Genomic DNA, 15317 nt, shown 5'->3' with positions numbered 1-15317 from the left:
AAAGAAATTAATAATCCGTAGATCCCGTACAGGAGTTACACTTGCACGAAACTCCCACTTTCCAGAAGAATCATCCTCATGGCGAAGGCTTGTAACAAACAAAAAAACCTAAATCAGCAGTACTTCTTCACAAAAGTAGTTTCACTCATCTGTTCCAACAGTACATACTCCAAGTCACTCACCACTGAACGGGTGAGAGATGGCTTCTTAATCGTTAAGAAGAGTTGAGCACATTTCTCCTTAAAGGGAGCCGAAACCATGGATAAACAAGAAAGACTGGGATCTGCAAACACTTGCTGGATTGCTTGATCTGCAATAGGTTGAAGATCTCCTCCTGGAAGCAATAAGGCTACTAACTGCCCAATAATGAATGTACGTAACCGAGAGGATACACTCCAGAGGGAGAGTTCAATATGACAAGCTAGAATACTTGCATATAACTCAGATATGAGCTGACCGTAGTTCTACAAGTCACATTCAACAGATACACCCACAATGACAAGATAAACAAGGGATCGAATTACAACTCGAATTAACTCTTCTTCATTAACCATTTCCCGAATAGTAGCAATCAGAAGACGGGTGATCATAATCAACATTTCTTGCTGAGCCACATCCACCTTATCTTCCTTCAAAAATACATACTGGATATGAATAATATACTTGATACTATCAATATTCGCTTTAACAGTATGATTTTGGATATTCCAAGAATACAGTTGATTGATTGTTGTAAAAAGCGGAAGACGTTGTTCCACGGGGATTATCTGAAAAGAGTCGTTAAGAAGGATTTCAATCACTTCCAGAGTCTGATCGCGAAATTCTTCCACTCCGACCAACTGATTGCAGAAATTCAGAATAATTGTGGCATTCTGTTTATCCAACTGAATGTGGGCAGCTCGTACAATTGCCCTACACACATGAACCACATGAAGGAGAAGTGGACTGTGCTGTTGAGACAACGAACAAAAGACTGATTGGAGAGAGGCAAGAACTGTGGAAGCGATCTGGTTGGCCAATGATTCTATCAAACAGCCATCAAGGATACCAGTAAGACAAATCATCTGAAATGAAAGCGAATCAGATCCAGATTTGATTGATTGACATATTGGAGTAACAACCTCCAACAACACATTTAGTGTCTGATTCTCATCTATGTAACAAATTGAAGTGGCCACTAGTTGCATGTAATCATGTTGAACATTTTCCACCTCCATATTTGCAATATATCCTGAAAGAGACAAGATTTGCTCAATCATTTCTCGTGTTACAACCAAAACGGGAGACTCATACAATCTGCAAATATACTGGAATAACCGTGGGAGCAAAGAAATAGGCGAAGATGAACATGCTGATAAGACATACGTAAAGAGATGTTGACAGAGATCTCTTCTTGAAAAAGTCCAATTATCAAACGAAAACATGACTTGAAGAGCGGTTGAAAGAAGAATTGGGTGAACTGTGTATTCATTCATGTGTTGGTAGACATATTCAAGAATTTCATCATATTTTGTTACAACTGGAGTGGTAGGAATGTCTGCTCGTTTTGTAATTCGGAAATTGAGTGAATCATCTTGAAATGGTGAATCAACGAACAATGATAACAAGGATTCTTCAATCGAATCCACAATACCACGAAACAAGCACAAAACACTCTCTTGAATAGCGATTGATCCTGTGATGCTGATGAGAGATGAAGCAATAGTGAAAACTCCAACAGATGATGATGCAAGAGAGAGAGTTACATCCTGACAAGACAGACGGAGTTTGTGCATCATGTCTTCATCATCACATCCTTGGGAATTAGAGACAAAAAGCGATTCAGGAAATGATGAACACTTTACAAGAGCATGAATGAGATTTGGAATCAAAGTGACACAATCCGAGGGTATTTCTGGAATGTTGATAAAGAGTTCATTTAGCGTATCTGTGACAAGATTACAGTAATTAAGACTTGAACAATTTTGGAGAATGGTGATATAAAGAGATAGGATTTGAGACAGAAGACCCGTCTCAGTCTTGATGATGTAAACATGATCACTGATAAGTCTGCCAAGAGCGTCAATAAACCGCGGAATAGGATCATATTCAAGTGTATATTGGATTGGAGAAGTAAGGAACGAAAGGATAATCGATTGCTAATCATAATTCATTTCAAGGATTTGTTACTGACTGGAGTAGACAGTCTGTCAACTGTCGTAGTGTAGCACAATATGATCTTCCTCCATCAGGTCGATTCCGAAGTTGGGGAAGAGAAGGAGAAGGGAATGTAAATAGATCATAGATCGTCGAGAATGAACAGGAAAGAGGCCAGGAGAACTGTTGTAATGTTTCAGGAGATGTATCCAATTGAAGGATTTGGATAATTCGCATAGTTATATCTAGAATGGTTCTAAAGAGTGGAAACGAGTGGAGTTGATCGAATTGGATGCGAATACTAAGAATTAGATTGAGAACAAGGATAGACTTCTTGGTGGATACGGAAGTATCATCTACAACTTCTTCGAAAAAGGCTTCATCACCAAATAGGGCTGAATTATCGTTGTAACTCATCATGTACCAATTTGAGAGATGTTGACAGAGACTTTGGAAGAGAGCAGGATACTGGAGCAATTGATCTGTTGAAATTGACGATGCGATTGTTTGAACTGAATGAAAACAAAAATTGCGGAGTTTCAACCATTTTGTATCGAAAGCTGCTTGATCAATAGAGGCTAAAAATAAAAGACTTCTTTGAGAAGTACAAAAGTAGTGAGGAATCCGTTTGGCAATTAGAGGAAAGTTAGCGCACAGTTGGATATAGATCGGTGTTCCAAGCTTTCCATGTTCACAGTAAGAATAAATCGTCTCTATTTAGTTAGTTACAACGGATTTCTCTTACCAAGCAGATCTACATCAGGTTCTTGATACAAAAGAATAATAGCAGACATGAGATCAATAATGGAGTCTAAAATATGTTGTGATAAGTTGTCATTCCGTAAACACAGATTCATCAGAGTTGTCATCACTGTTTCGAGTTGTATTTTGGACTAGGCAATAAAGGAAACGGATGCATGATAGGAAACTGTATAGGATATGACTGTGACCCAACTAAGGAGGATGTGTTGGACAAGAATCTTCATAATGCCAAAAATGATTGCATTGCTCTGATTACCACACGATTCGAGTAGCCGAAGAGAGACTTCAATCGCCGCCTCCGAATTAGCAAATTGTTGAATCCATCGAATTGCCGCATTTTGATCACCTTGGTGTCATCGCTGATATTCCAATTAGTACCCGGAGCATTACAGAAGAGAATCTCAAGGGCTTTTTGTAGTTCATTTACCATTCCATCCATCTTGTCCAAGTCACGGATCCCCTGATGTTCTGAGTGGGTTGATTTATGAGATTGGGATCTTGGCTAAAAGACTTGAAAAACCGTTATACAAGAATTACATTGTTTGGGGTCCCATCCTTTAATGAAGTCGAGTGAAAACTGTGAATAACAGGGATACCTTCATGTAAATTGAACAAACAGGTCATTCACTAAAGGTTTCAGCAGCGTCATTATACACTCCACATTCGTTAAGAGCTCTCCATGAAGCATATGCAGATGCAATTCGTAGGTTTCCTCCTCTCCCTTCTCCCACCACTTTACCATCAATAAGAACTCTCACGACAAATCGACTTCGTTCATTCTTCGGAAGTGTTGTATTCTTTAAATCGTATTCGTCTGTTTCAAAAGACAATTTCTTTTGATGCTTCACACAATATCGATGTAGAACATTCTTAAATTCAAATTTGGTTAATCGTATTATTGGAAGGGAGAGAAGTGCTTCTTCTGTTTGAATGAGTTTGTAGTCATATTCATTATTTGTGTTGTCTTTAGTACGTGTCTTTCGAAGAGGAACGGCTCGTTGGAAACTTTCGCGCCAATCCCCAGTTTCTAAGAAGGAAATGAGAATCTCGACAACAGTATTCACATTCATCACTACAAATCATACGAATTATATGAACGGACCCGGGTTAGTACATTCTGGATAGAATTGTTTCAAAGCAAGTCGACAAGAAGGAACTCCCAATTCTGAGGCTCGAATTGCACTCTGATTCTAGATTTCAGAATAATACCATGTCTTCACCTTATTCACACTACGATCCACAAAACCTCCAATGACATATACTTTGCTACTATCCAGAGAGAGAAGTTCTTCACTTCCATCTGGAGACAGATAGATCATCTCCGTAGGTGAAAATACATTCTCACTAGATTAGTACAGCAACACATCTCCTACAGAGTGGAGCTATGAAAGGTAGCTGGCCAATTCTGAGCACCATTATCAAAGAGCATTTTATTTGTTTTAGGCGACTGGAATCAAGGAGTCAACAACAGCAAACTGTAGGATATCATTCCACAAACATGGAGTGAAATATGCTTGGAGGCCACCTTATTTGCATTATGACTAAAACATAGTTGCTTTACAAGAGAATTCTGTTCCTATGAATGATCATCCTTGTTAGGAATCTACAAACGTGGACATCCTTTCTTGATAATTCACATCAATTGCAATACGTTGTCCATATTTAACGCCATCGGCAAGAGCTGCTTCCAGAGCTGCTTCTACACTCCTATCCAAAACAAGTTTCTTACCGCGTTGGAGTCGAGCTTGCGTCCAGGCAACTCGTTCCTCCTCTGTCATTTGATCCAACATTGTGTCCCTCGCTTGAGCTTCCTCAATGCGTTTCCTCCTTCTACCAGATCATTCCGTTAGAGTGAACATACCTCAACTCAATCGATTTTTCCCTCTTTTTCTTCTTTCCAAATTCAATTCTACGAACCATGATCATTTCCCCCATTACTTACTTCTTTTGTTTTTGTTCTTCTTTTGAAACATTACTGTAATGACAAAGAGTCTCTGATTCCATTGTCCACTGATACCAAATATATTTTTGCAGTTGACGTCCCAATGCTCTGTTCCGTAGTTTTGTTAACATTCAGTGGCCGCAAAGTGGCCGGCAACTTTGTTCTGATCAGAGCTGAAACTCCCAATCACTTCCAAAATGTCCTTTTGCTCCAGCTATCTGAACTTTATCGTTCCACTGATAGCTATTATCCTTGGTACAGTCTTTTTAACGTATCAAACTCATCGTACAACGAATGAAACCTATGTATCCTTCTCTTTTTATTGTCTGACTCATAGAAATATCCTCTCCAGAATGAAATTATTCCCTATGATACTTTGTTGTATATCTCGTTTGATGTGAAGAAAGAACTGATTGAGGGACACACAACGATTTTTCTGAACGTAACAAAACAAGTTGAATCCATCCGAATCAGTGCAGCGGATATGATTTGGGATCTCTTCTCTGCAAATCTAGTTGATTCACTCAATCAATCCATTCCAATCGCAACATATCATATTGACGAAGAGAATCAACTTGTTATCATCAAGTTGGGTCAAGTGATTCCTTCTGGTTTGTACCAACTCTTCATGGATTTTGGAAGTCAGATTCGAAAGGATTTGATGGGCTGTTATCTTACCTATGTGAATGACACTTCTGGGATTCGTCATCCTTTTATCATATCTCAATTCGAACCCAATTATGCACGAACATGCTTCCCTACGTTCGATGAACCTAATGTGAAGATGCCCTTTACTATTACTGTTACTGCTCCCTATGATCTGGATATCGTATCTAATACGCAGTCCGTAATATCTCTGCTTTGTTTTCATTCTAGGAGTCGATTTCTTTCTCAGAGTCAGATTCAGGTGAGAAACTCAAAACTGTAACATTTTCAAAATCTCCAAAAATGTCTGCTTATTTAGTGGCCTTTGGAATCGGTCCTTTTCAATGGATCACTGATTCGTCAGCAGCCGGTACTAGAATCGTTACAGTCTTTCCTCGGTGTATCTATTCTTTCTATTTCATCATTCACAGGGTATAATGCATCTGATTTCCAATTTGCTTCTTCCATTGCCAAAAGAAGTCTTGATTTCTTTCAATCCTATCTGATTCCTTCTTATCCTCTTTCTCATCTCCAGTTGTTATTGTCCCCGAACTTTGCAGCTGGAGCAATGGAGAATTATGGTCTGTTGATATTCCGTGGAGAATACCTTCAGATAAGCGAGAGTTCCAATACAGATCAGCAGCGTCGTGTAGCATATGTCGTAGCACATGAGATAGCACATCAGTGGTTTGGTGATGCAGTAACAACATCTGACTGGAGTGATGTGTTTATTCAAGAAGGATTTGCAACGATGTATGGGTAATCATGGCAATATTGAATGATGATTAGTTATCAAATCCTTCATGAAGCTCTGAATGCGTACAGAATGATATATGAATGATATGCAGAGAGATTGATTGGTTCTTATTGCATGATATTGAAGAATACTATGATTATGATGCTTATAGTTACTCTTCAGCTTTGAAGATAGATGGTTTAAGTGGTTTGAATGCTGTCAATAGCTTCTCTGCTCTATCCTATACGAAGGTCTTAGAATGATACATGTCTTAAGTCTAGTCAGCAATGCTGTTCACTTCCTTACAATCTTCTCTTCAATACAACAACACAGATCATTTCCGTTTGTTTATCAATTCGTTTCTTCTTCATTCCCTTAATGGAACCTATACAACGGAATCATTCTCAAACTCATTCATTGCATTCCTCAGACAAATCCATTATCCTTCTTTCTCAACTCTCTCTTCCTTCCTCACTTCCTGGTTGGAACAACCAGGATTCCCTTTGATCACTGTTTTCCCTACATACACTCGTTCACACACCATTCAATCCGTTTCATTTGTACAGAAACAGTGCATTCTACATTCCAGTGCTCATATTCCTTCTCATTTTACCATCTCTCTGACAATGAGTCTCACTCTGACTGATTCAAGTGAACAGACTCTTCCAGTGAGTTTCAATCATCCTACTAAGACTGTCATTCTCCCGCCCAATGTCACATCGTTTGTTATTCATCTCTCACCATATCTGCCTGCAGTAATCCGACAGCTTTCAACTGACTCACTGCATCAGATGGATTCTGAAGAGATTGTACGGGAGTTACGAAGTCAGTTCTTGTTACTGAAGAAAGGTGAAGGTTCCATTCAGGATGTTTGGGTTCTTCTTCTCTTTTATTTCTAGTTGTTCTCACTGATCCAACAGTCTTCTCATCTTCCCAATCTCCATATCATCTCTCTCACTGTCTCTATTCTCACTGAACTTCGACAACTTCTGAGTGAGCAGGCAAACGAGCTTTCTCCATTTATCATAGCAGTGTTGACACCTGCTCGTGATCGAGTCTTCTCTCACGAATGGAGTTCGCTATCTCTGACGGAGCGTTCTGTGATGAAGGATCTATTATTCCTGCTAACACGATGCAAGGACAAACGAACACAAGAGTATTTGGATGATCGATTTGGAGATAATTTGACTCAAGAAATTGAGGAAGAATGGAAAGAAATACGAATGTTCCGTTATCTTCAACGACATGTGAATTCACAGAATTATCAGAATGAAGTTAATTCTATCCTTTCTCGTTCCTTTGACAACCAGAATACCTTCATTCTCTCAGCGTTAAGTGGAATTGAGGATGATGCTATTCTTGCTTATTTGATTCAATACGTAACACGTGATAATTGTCTGATTCTCACACAGAATATTATGTACTTGTTTAAGTACTTTTCAACGAATATATCCTGAATACTGACACCTTACTTTTTGATTCCTTCATTATAGCCGGCAATTGGAGTAGTTACAGAAAGAAGTATTTCGACTTACAAGCAGGAATTGGTGGCATCTTTTGGAACTGGATTCATTTTGAAAAAGAATCTGAATTCGTTTGCTACTGCGGGTTTTGGTGAGAACTGGGTGAGAAGCGGTGAAAGGACTTGAGATGTAGGTGGAGGTAATCAAGGAAGTCGAAAAATTGGTTCCAGGACACTTCAAGCAGACATTTGCTGAATTTTATGAGCGTATTGAGGTAAAGACGGCATTCCGAGACTCTATGAAGCCTTCGATAGCAGCATTTTTAAGAGACAAGTTCATTTGATTTGTTTGTTGAGAATTGATTTTGGAGGCAAGTTCCCACGCTTTCGTTTAATGACACAGTATTCGTCAACGAAGATGGAAGAGGACGAGGACGTAAGCTTTTCCGATTATGAGATTGAGGATCTATTCAATACAACTCCTACCGAATCGAAAGGAGTTCGAGGAAACATGAATGCGAAGAATGATGCTCTTGATCAAAGTAACGAATCTATTGGATTTGAGTCATGTTCTAGAGTTCGGATATGAGACTTACACCGAAGGACCAAAACGTTTGGGTTGGCTTTTGAATTTGGTGAATACAACTGTCACGAAAGAAGGTTCTCCCGATCGTTCTGGTCTTGAATGTTTCTTTATTGAACAGAATGGCAACTTGTTTAAAGCAACTATTGTTACTCCGTAGGACGTGTTATTTATAGAAATTACACTATAGGCCCTATTTCTATATTGCTGTAAAGAAGAATAGTGAGAAGATCGTTGCCTCCTATCTGGAACGCAAGTATCGGCAACAGCTCTATGAAGCTAAGATTGTCGGAAAGATGGACCTCGATAAAATTGAGCATATGACAGGAAAGTACGTTCTTAGGTGTTCATTCATGGTTAGAGCGTCTACTTACATTCAATTACTGTTTTATAATGTTAGTAGTTTGATGGATATTCGTAAGGACATTATGGAAGCATTGAAATCGAACAATCGGAGTAATCTGAGTATGCATTCAATAGTTGAATCACATTATAGCGATGGAGGAGGAAACATTTAATGAAGAAGATACAGCTCTTCATACTCGTCTTCTCTCTGAAGATCCACTTTCTCAAGTGATCGACATTCGTGAGTATGATGTTCCGTATCTAGCTCGTGTATGTATTGATTTGAATATTCGAGTGGGATGTTGGTATGATGTCAGTTCCGATCGAGGTGTAATTACAGTAACTCGTCAAGAACACATCTTAACACCATCAAATCCAAAAGTTTTTGCATTTGATATCGAGTGTAGCAAAGCGCCATTGAAATTCCCCAATGCTGAAGTTGACTCTATTTATATGATATCCATTATGATTGATGGAAGGGGAATATTAATTATCAATCGAGAGATTGTAAGTAAAGACATTGATGATTTTGAGTATGTCTGAGATTGTTTCACAACTTCTAGATATTCACCTCATGCTGATTATAAGGGTCCTTTTCATGTCTTCAACGAACCTACAGAAGAAGCTTTGCTTCGTCGATTCTACTCCCTAATTAATGTATTCCAAAAATCATGTCGATTATATACAGGATGAAAAACCCAATATATTTGTCAGTTTTAATGGTGATTTCTTTGATTGGCCTTTTATTCGTGATCGTTCTAAGGTATACGGAATTGATCTTCAAGCAGAAACAGGTTTCCGTGAGAATAATGGTGAATTCCGAGGGAGGTCAGCTGGTGTGGTTGATCTGTGTGTATGATTGATAGTTCATTTGGATGCGTTTGCATGGGTAAAACGTGATTCATATCTACCTCATGGCTCTCAAGGTTTAAAGGCTGTAACAAAGGCAAAGTTAGGTTATGATCCAATTGAGATCAACGCAGAGGACATGCTTCATTATGCAGTTGAAGATCCTTTTTATATGGCAAGTTATAGTGTATCTGATGCAGTAGCTACGTATTATCTCTATATGAAATATGTTCATTTGTTTATCTATTCATTGTGTACTGTGATTCCATTGAATTCTGAAGATGTATTGAGAAAAGGTTCTGGAACCTTATGTGAGTTGCTGTTGATGGTAGAAGCATATTCAAATGGAATTATTTACCCAAATAAGCAGATAGGTGAACCAATACGATTTCATGAGGGTCACTTATTGGAATCTGACACATACATCGGAGGAACAGTAGAATGTTTGGAGTCTGGTGTTTATAGGAATGATTTAGAATATCAGTTTGATATGGATCCAAATACTTATGAAGATATGATTCATTCGATCGATAAAACACTCTCATTTTCTATCGAAGTTGAGAATGGACTAAGGCGATTCGAAGTGGTGAACTATACAGAAGTGAGACAACAAATAGTCTATATGTTGTCATTACTTCGAGATCGACCCAAACGACGTGAGAAACCTGTGATTTATCATCTGGACGTTGGAGCAATGTACCCAAATATCATTTTATCAAATCGATTGCAACCTTCAGCTGTTCGAACTCGAGAAATGTGTGCATCTTGTCCATATAACAATTCATGTGACAATTGCAAACGACAAATGACGTGGAAATGGAGAGGCGATGTGATGCCATTGAATCGTCAGGAATTTGATCAGCTCTCACAACAGTATGAACGTGATGGTGAGGTCCTGGACGGAACAACTCTACCCCCAGAATTGAAGAAACGTGTGAAGAATTACTGTCGTATGGTGTACCAGAAAGGCAAGGATACAAAGGTTGAGCTTCGTGAAGCTACAATCTGTCAACGGGAACATCCATTCTATGTGAATACGGTGAAGGCGTTTCGTGATCGTCGTTATGAGTGGTGGTACTTGGAATGTCTCATTTCTAGATACAAGAAGCTTACGAAGATGGCAGCAAAGAAGGTAGCTGAAGTTGAAAAGACTGGTGATATATCCTTGAATCATATTCATTGCTTGTTTCTCTAATTACTACCCTGTGAAAATTGCAGAAGCTAAAGCCATGGTTCTGTTGTATGATAGTCTTCAATTGGCCCATAAATGCATTCTGAATAGCTTTTATGGATATGTAATGAGGAAGGGAGCTCGTTGGCGATCGATGGAGATGGCTGGAGTTACTACGTTTCTTGGTGGATCGATTATCACAGTAGGATTGAAAGAGAATGATTCATTGAAGGGTGCTCGCAAACTTGTAGAACGTGTTGGAAGACCATTAGAATTGGATACAGATGGTATTTGGTGTATTCTTCCTTCTAGTTTCCCTCAGACATTCAAATGGATTACTCGCGATGGTAAGAGTTATCCAATGGCCTATCCTTGTGTTATGTTGAACTATCAAGTTCATCAACTTCACACCAACTATCAGTACACATCTGAATGATCTCTGATCATTAGATATCAAACAGAAGTTGATCCTATTCATCATATTTTTAATACTCGAAGTGAAAACTCCATTTTCTTCGAACTTGATGGGCCATATCGTGCTATGGTTCTTCCTGCATCAACAGAAGAAGGTCGTTTATTGAAGAAGAGGTGAAGAGAGAGTAAGAATGATCATCATTAGATATGCTGTTTTTAATCTTGATGGATCCTTAGCAGAACTGAAAGGATTTGAATTGAAGCGAAGGGGTGAACTTCAGATCATCAAAATCTTTCAATCCCAAGTATTTGAACGTTTTTTACTGGGGAACGATCTTGAATCCTGTTACTCTGAAGTTGCTAAGGTCGCTAATTACTGGCTTGATGTTCTCTTTGCACAAGTAGAGATTGACTGAAGGATTCAGTTTAGGGTGAAGGATTGGAAGATGACGAGCTCCTCGAACTTATTAGTGAGTCTAAAGCAATGTCACGACAACTGGAAGACTATGGGCAACAGAAGAGTGTTGGTATTACTACTGCTAAGCGATTAGCTGAGTTTTTGGGTGATGATATGGTTCGAGTAGGCGTTTCACTGGGATATGATTGGCTAGTCAGCAGGTACGTCATGTACAATGATTATATCACGATTTCCTCCTGGTTTACCTGTAACAGACAGAGCTATTCCAACTCCCATCTTCAATACAGATTCCAAAATTCGGGACTATTTCTTACGGAAGTGGTCTCGAGATAACAGTATCACAGACTTTGATATGAGATTTTTTATTGATTGGGATTATTACATTGATCGCTTCTCTACAGCCATCCGTAAGATCATCACAATTCCCGCGGGACTTCAAGGAATTGCAAATCCAGTGGATCGAGTGAAGGAACCAGACTGGTTGCGTCGTTTCATGAAGGTGTCACGTAGTCTGGACGGTCAGAAGCGAATCAGTGATCTGTTTCATGTGTCCAGTACAATTCCACAGAAGTTGATTGAACGTGAAGCGAATTTGATTCCAGATACGATGGAAGAGATCACTGAGGAGACACGGTATGGAGAGATTGTCGAAGACGCGCAATCTAATCACTCTGTTGAACCTTCTCCGAGTGTCCAACCACCGTCTCCTCCACTATCCAAATCTCGACGAAGTGTCAAAAGAAGTGCCGATTTTGACATGTGGTTACAACAACGGAAACAACAATGGAGAGATACTCGTAAACAGGTCTGTACAACAAATATGCCATCATTATCGACCAAACAAAATTATTACCAAATTTTGGAAATCCAGAATATGGAGAATTCAGAGTTAGTTCTGTGGTTAATCACTCCTTCAAATCAGTTACAGCGAATCCGTGTGAAATCGAGACATACTTTGTACATTAATGCCAAATCCAAAATCGACAACAAACATTTGATTCCCGTAAATATGGATCTTCCTATGGATCTACCAGAGACAGGTACTACTTATCTGTATGCTGTTGAGGTTGATGAGAATGAAGTGGAATCGACTCTCTCTGCGCTGAGAAAGGCTTATGATATTGATTCAATTGAAGGTATTTATAATTCAAAAATGCCAGCTCTCTATAATGCTATTTTGACAATGGGATGTGTGTGTCGTATTGTATTACCTGAATCATATTCTGTTACAACTACAGGAATTATGAGACATGTTGTTAATCTTGGATCAGGAGTTCTAAAACAAGAGAATGTAATTCGTGTTCTTCAACCATCTAATCCTTATCTAACGTATAAATTTGAATGAATAATAATAAATAGAGCTAATTCTTCTCGCATAGGAAGGTTATTTCTATATATTCACGTATTTGATCAGAACCGCGGTTTCTTCGCTCTTTTCCGAGTAAATGAAAACAATCAAGAAATTGCTGGTATGATCTTTTTTAAGGATAAACAATAGATGATGATCCCGAGAAGAAGAATCGATGCAGTTTTGAAGCTCATGTGATCGAGATGAACATGTTGATTCCGTTCTATATTATGAACTCTAGAAACAACGAAATAGCTATGGATCGTGTTCCCTACAAGAAACTGATTCGTCAGGTGTTTGCTTCGAATGCATCTCAGATCGAGGTCACTAGCACCACATGTGTTGGGTTAAACTCAGCATATCAAATTCTTGACAAATATTTAAACGATTTTCTGTCATCATCTCATCCTCCAACTCTCATCCATCTTCAATCATCCTTTACCACTGCTGAAATGCGAGCTAGTGTACCTGCACTTCAGAATCTTCCAATTATGCGACAAGATTTGAATTTGATGAATTCCCGTGTTCAAGATCTGACATGGCGAAAAGACGTAGCCATGAATGCAATCACTGCATTCTATCAGTCCTTTGATGATTTCGCAGATCGTCTTCGCTGTGCTCGTTATGCTGAGATACCTCTGGGTAATCTAGCAACAGATTTGGGTGTTCAATTGAATGATGTTTCATTTGGACGCTTACTTCTGGCAAATCGACACATTCTATGGAGTTCGCCCGAAAACATGCCTGATTTAGGTAATCATGATATCAAGGGTATTTTAGGTAAATGATGAAAAAGCTTTATTATACATAGATGATGGATTACTGAACGTTTCTGTTAATGAATCAGGAATCTATCGTGATTTCTGTTATGATGTCAAGCTTTGTAACCTTTGTCTCAATTCCATAAAACAGTGTGATTTCTTACAAGAGAATCTGAATGGTGATCTGGTGAATGTGGATGATGGATGTGGCAAGTCATTTGAAATTCTACGCCTGCTTGTTGTGCGGTATCTGCAGGATGTGACCAATTCACAAGATCAAATAGCAAACTTCGTGCTGATGAACTTAGAAAGGTGGCTGCTAAATCGAGAGAGTCTCCTTTACAATCCATTGATTCTACGAGTTGTGTATCGACTCATGAAGCTTATGTTCAACACTGTATGAAATGGGAGTTTCACTGAATGTTTAGTTACTACAGGAGTTTCGTCGTTTAGGTTTGTCAATTGTATATGCCTCGTATGATCATTTGGTTCTAAGTACACGCAAGTATACAGAAACAGAGAGTGGTGAGAGTATTCGTTTTATAGTTGACACAATTCAGTCAAGGGATGTGTTTCGTCTGCTTAACTTTCTGAATCAGTCTACATTTGGAGCACTGATTTGGTATAACCCAAACAACTTTACTGGATATCGTGTGTGGAATGAATCAATGGAGGATCAAGATACCACTGATCGTCAAGTTTGGCATGATTTTTGGTATAATATTTTAGGCAGAAATTGTGACAATTTGGTCGTTGGCACAATTATTGCCGGAAGTGTTAGCATCGTACTTTGATGCATTTGTTCTGAATTTCTTACAGAAACCCTTGTTATATCGTGAACAAATTCTGAAAGAAATTGGGAATTCCGGAAATCGTAACGAAGAAGTATATTCAAAGAGTTTGGAGTTTGTACGGAAGTATGTGAAGGGAGATTTGGCTTCTGAGTTGATTCGCAGTGTAAATGAATGAAGACAGAGTAACATGTAGATTAGTGAGTTCCAGACCCAGAGTAACCCTGAGATTCATGAGTATCCAGAGGAGGTATTGCGGTGTTACAAGCTTACAAATCCATTGCTAGAGCTTGTCAAACTGATTTGCATGATTCTGAAGTTGGATAAGGCACTCACACAAGAAGCGACGATTCTGAGACGGCAGTTGCTAAGGAATATGCGAGTAAAAGAATTTGCTCCTGAAGCCATATTTGAAGATCCTTTCAACAGTTTCGTCATTCCCGCGGTTTTCTGTCCATATTGTAATGAGTCACGAAACATGGATATCTGTAGTGATCCCGATTTCCAGCAGAGTGTATGGGTCGGTTAGAAGTATTAACCGTAGGCTAAACTTCATCCCTGGACATGTCCTAATTGTGGTCATGAATATGATATGTTGATGATCGAGTTGTTACTGGTGGAAATTTGTAATCAGAAAGTGTTCCACTATGTTCAACAGGATGTCAAGTGTCAGAAGTGTGGACAAATCAAACGAGACACATTATCTCGGTATTGTAGTTGTAGCGGACAGTGGGTGAATAAGGAAGTGGATCGCCAAGCTTTGATGGATCAACTTTCCATCGTTAAATCAAAGGCAATATTTCACGGAATGAAGTGGCTCCAAGAGACGTTGGAGCGATTTGGTGTTTAGATTTTGTACTCTTATCTTTTTTGTTTATAAAATGCCCAATTTTTGCAGAACGAAGACGGTTAATTAGGGTCCTTTTAGCGAAGATTTCACAAATAACATTATAA

The 15317-nt window shown here is 38.9% G+C and overlaps 6 protein-coding genes across 6 annotated transcripts; 4 read left to right on the top strand and 2 right to left on the bottom strand.

The window, feature by feature from the left end:
* Positions 1-113: 113 nt before the first annotated feature.
* On the bottom strand, positions 114-2930 carry JH06_0611 (hypothetical protein; the record flags this gene model as incomplete). The annotated part of the gene is made up of 5 exons (XM_014674693.1): positions 114-464; positions 495-2138; positions 2170-2714; positions 2745-2849; positions 2882-2930. The coding sequence occupies 5 exons, from the start codon at positions 2928-2930 to the stop codon at positions 114-116; spliced, it is 2694 nt and encodes an 897-aa protein (XP_014530179.1).
* Positions 2931-3518: 588 nt separating this feature from the next.
* JH06_0610 (guanine tRNA methyltransferase) lies at positions 3519-4327 on the bottom strand (the record flags this gene model as incomplete). The annotated part of the gene is made up of 4 exons (XM_014674692.1): positions 3519-3970; positions 4001-4088; positions 4119-4242; positions 4272-4327. The coding sequence occupies 4 exons, from the start codon at positions 4325-4327 to the stop codon at positions 3519-3521; spliced, it is 720 nt and encodes a 239-aa protein (XP_014530178.1).
* A 710-nt stretch (positions 4328-5037) lies between these two features.
* JH06_0609 (aminopeptidase) lies at positions 5038-6484 on the top strand (the record flags this gene model as incomplete). Its single annotated transcript, XM_014674691.1, has 6 exons — positions 5038-5145; positions 5178-5687; positions 5717-5855; positions 5917-6238; positions 6275-6304; positions 6334-6484. 6 exons carry the CDS (start codon positions 5038-5040, stop codon positions 6482-6484), a joined length of 1260 nt encoding a protein of 419 aa, XP_014530177.1.
* Positions 6485-6847: 363 nt separating this feature from the next.
* JH06_0608 (DNA polymerase) lies at positions 6848-10655 on the top strand (the record flags this gene model as incomplete). Its single annotated transcript, XM_014674690.1, has 13 exons — positions 6848-7096; positions 7121-7600; positions 7715-7846; positions 7878-8017; positions 8055-8119; positions 8147-8182; positions 8227-8422; positions 8457-8597; positions 8628-8661; positions 8747-9144; positions 9175-9268; positions 9300-9447; positions 9478-10655. The coding sequence occupies 13 exons, from the start codon at positions 6848-6850 to the stop codon at positions 10653-10655; spliced, it is 3291 nt and encodes a 1096-aa protein (XP_014530176.1).
* A 34-nt stretch (positions 10656-10689) lies between these two features.
* Positions 10690-14166, top strand: JH06_0607 (putative POL2 DNA polymerase epsilon; the record flags this gene model as incomplete). The annotated part of the gene is made up of 11 exons (XM_014674689.1): positions 10690-11051; positions 11082-11219; positions 11251-11446; positions 11476-11625; positions 11657-12792; positions 12823-12932; positions 12962-13022; positions 13053-13591; positions 13623-13969; positions 14001-14060; positions 14119-14166. The coding sequence occupies 11 exons, from the start codon at positions 10690-10692 to the stop codon at positions 14164-14166; spliced, it is 3147 nt and encodes a 1048-aa protein (XP_014530175.1).
* A 504-nt stretch (positions 14167-14670) lies between these two features.
* JH06_0606 (putative POL2 DNA polymerase epsilon) lies at positions 14671-15213 on the top strand (the record flags this gene model as incomplete). The annotated part of the gene is given in 3 exon segments (XM_014674688.1): positions 14671-14877; positions 14908-15071; positions 15087-15213. 3 exon segments carry the CDS (start codon positions 14671-14673, stop codon positions 15211-15213), a joined length of 498 nt encoding a protein of 165 aa, XP_014530174.1.
* Between the last annotated feature and the right edge of the window lie 104 nt (positions 15214-15317).

This window comes from Blastocystis sp. subtype 4 (genome assembly GCF_000743755.1).
Source record: "Blastocystis sp. subtype 4 strain WR1 chromosome Unknown seqid_0003, whole genome shotgun sequence".
In the NCBI taxonomy this organism is placed as follows: domain Eukaryota; class Bigyra; order Opalinata; family Blastocystidae; genus Blastocystis; species Blastocystis sp. subtype 4.
This window is presented reverse-complemented; position numbering and strand designations above follow the sequence as displayed.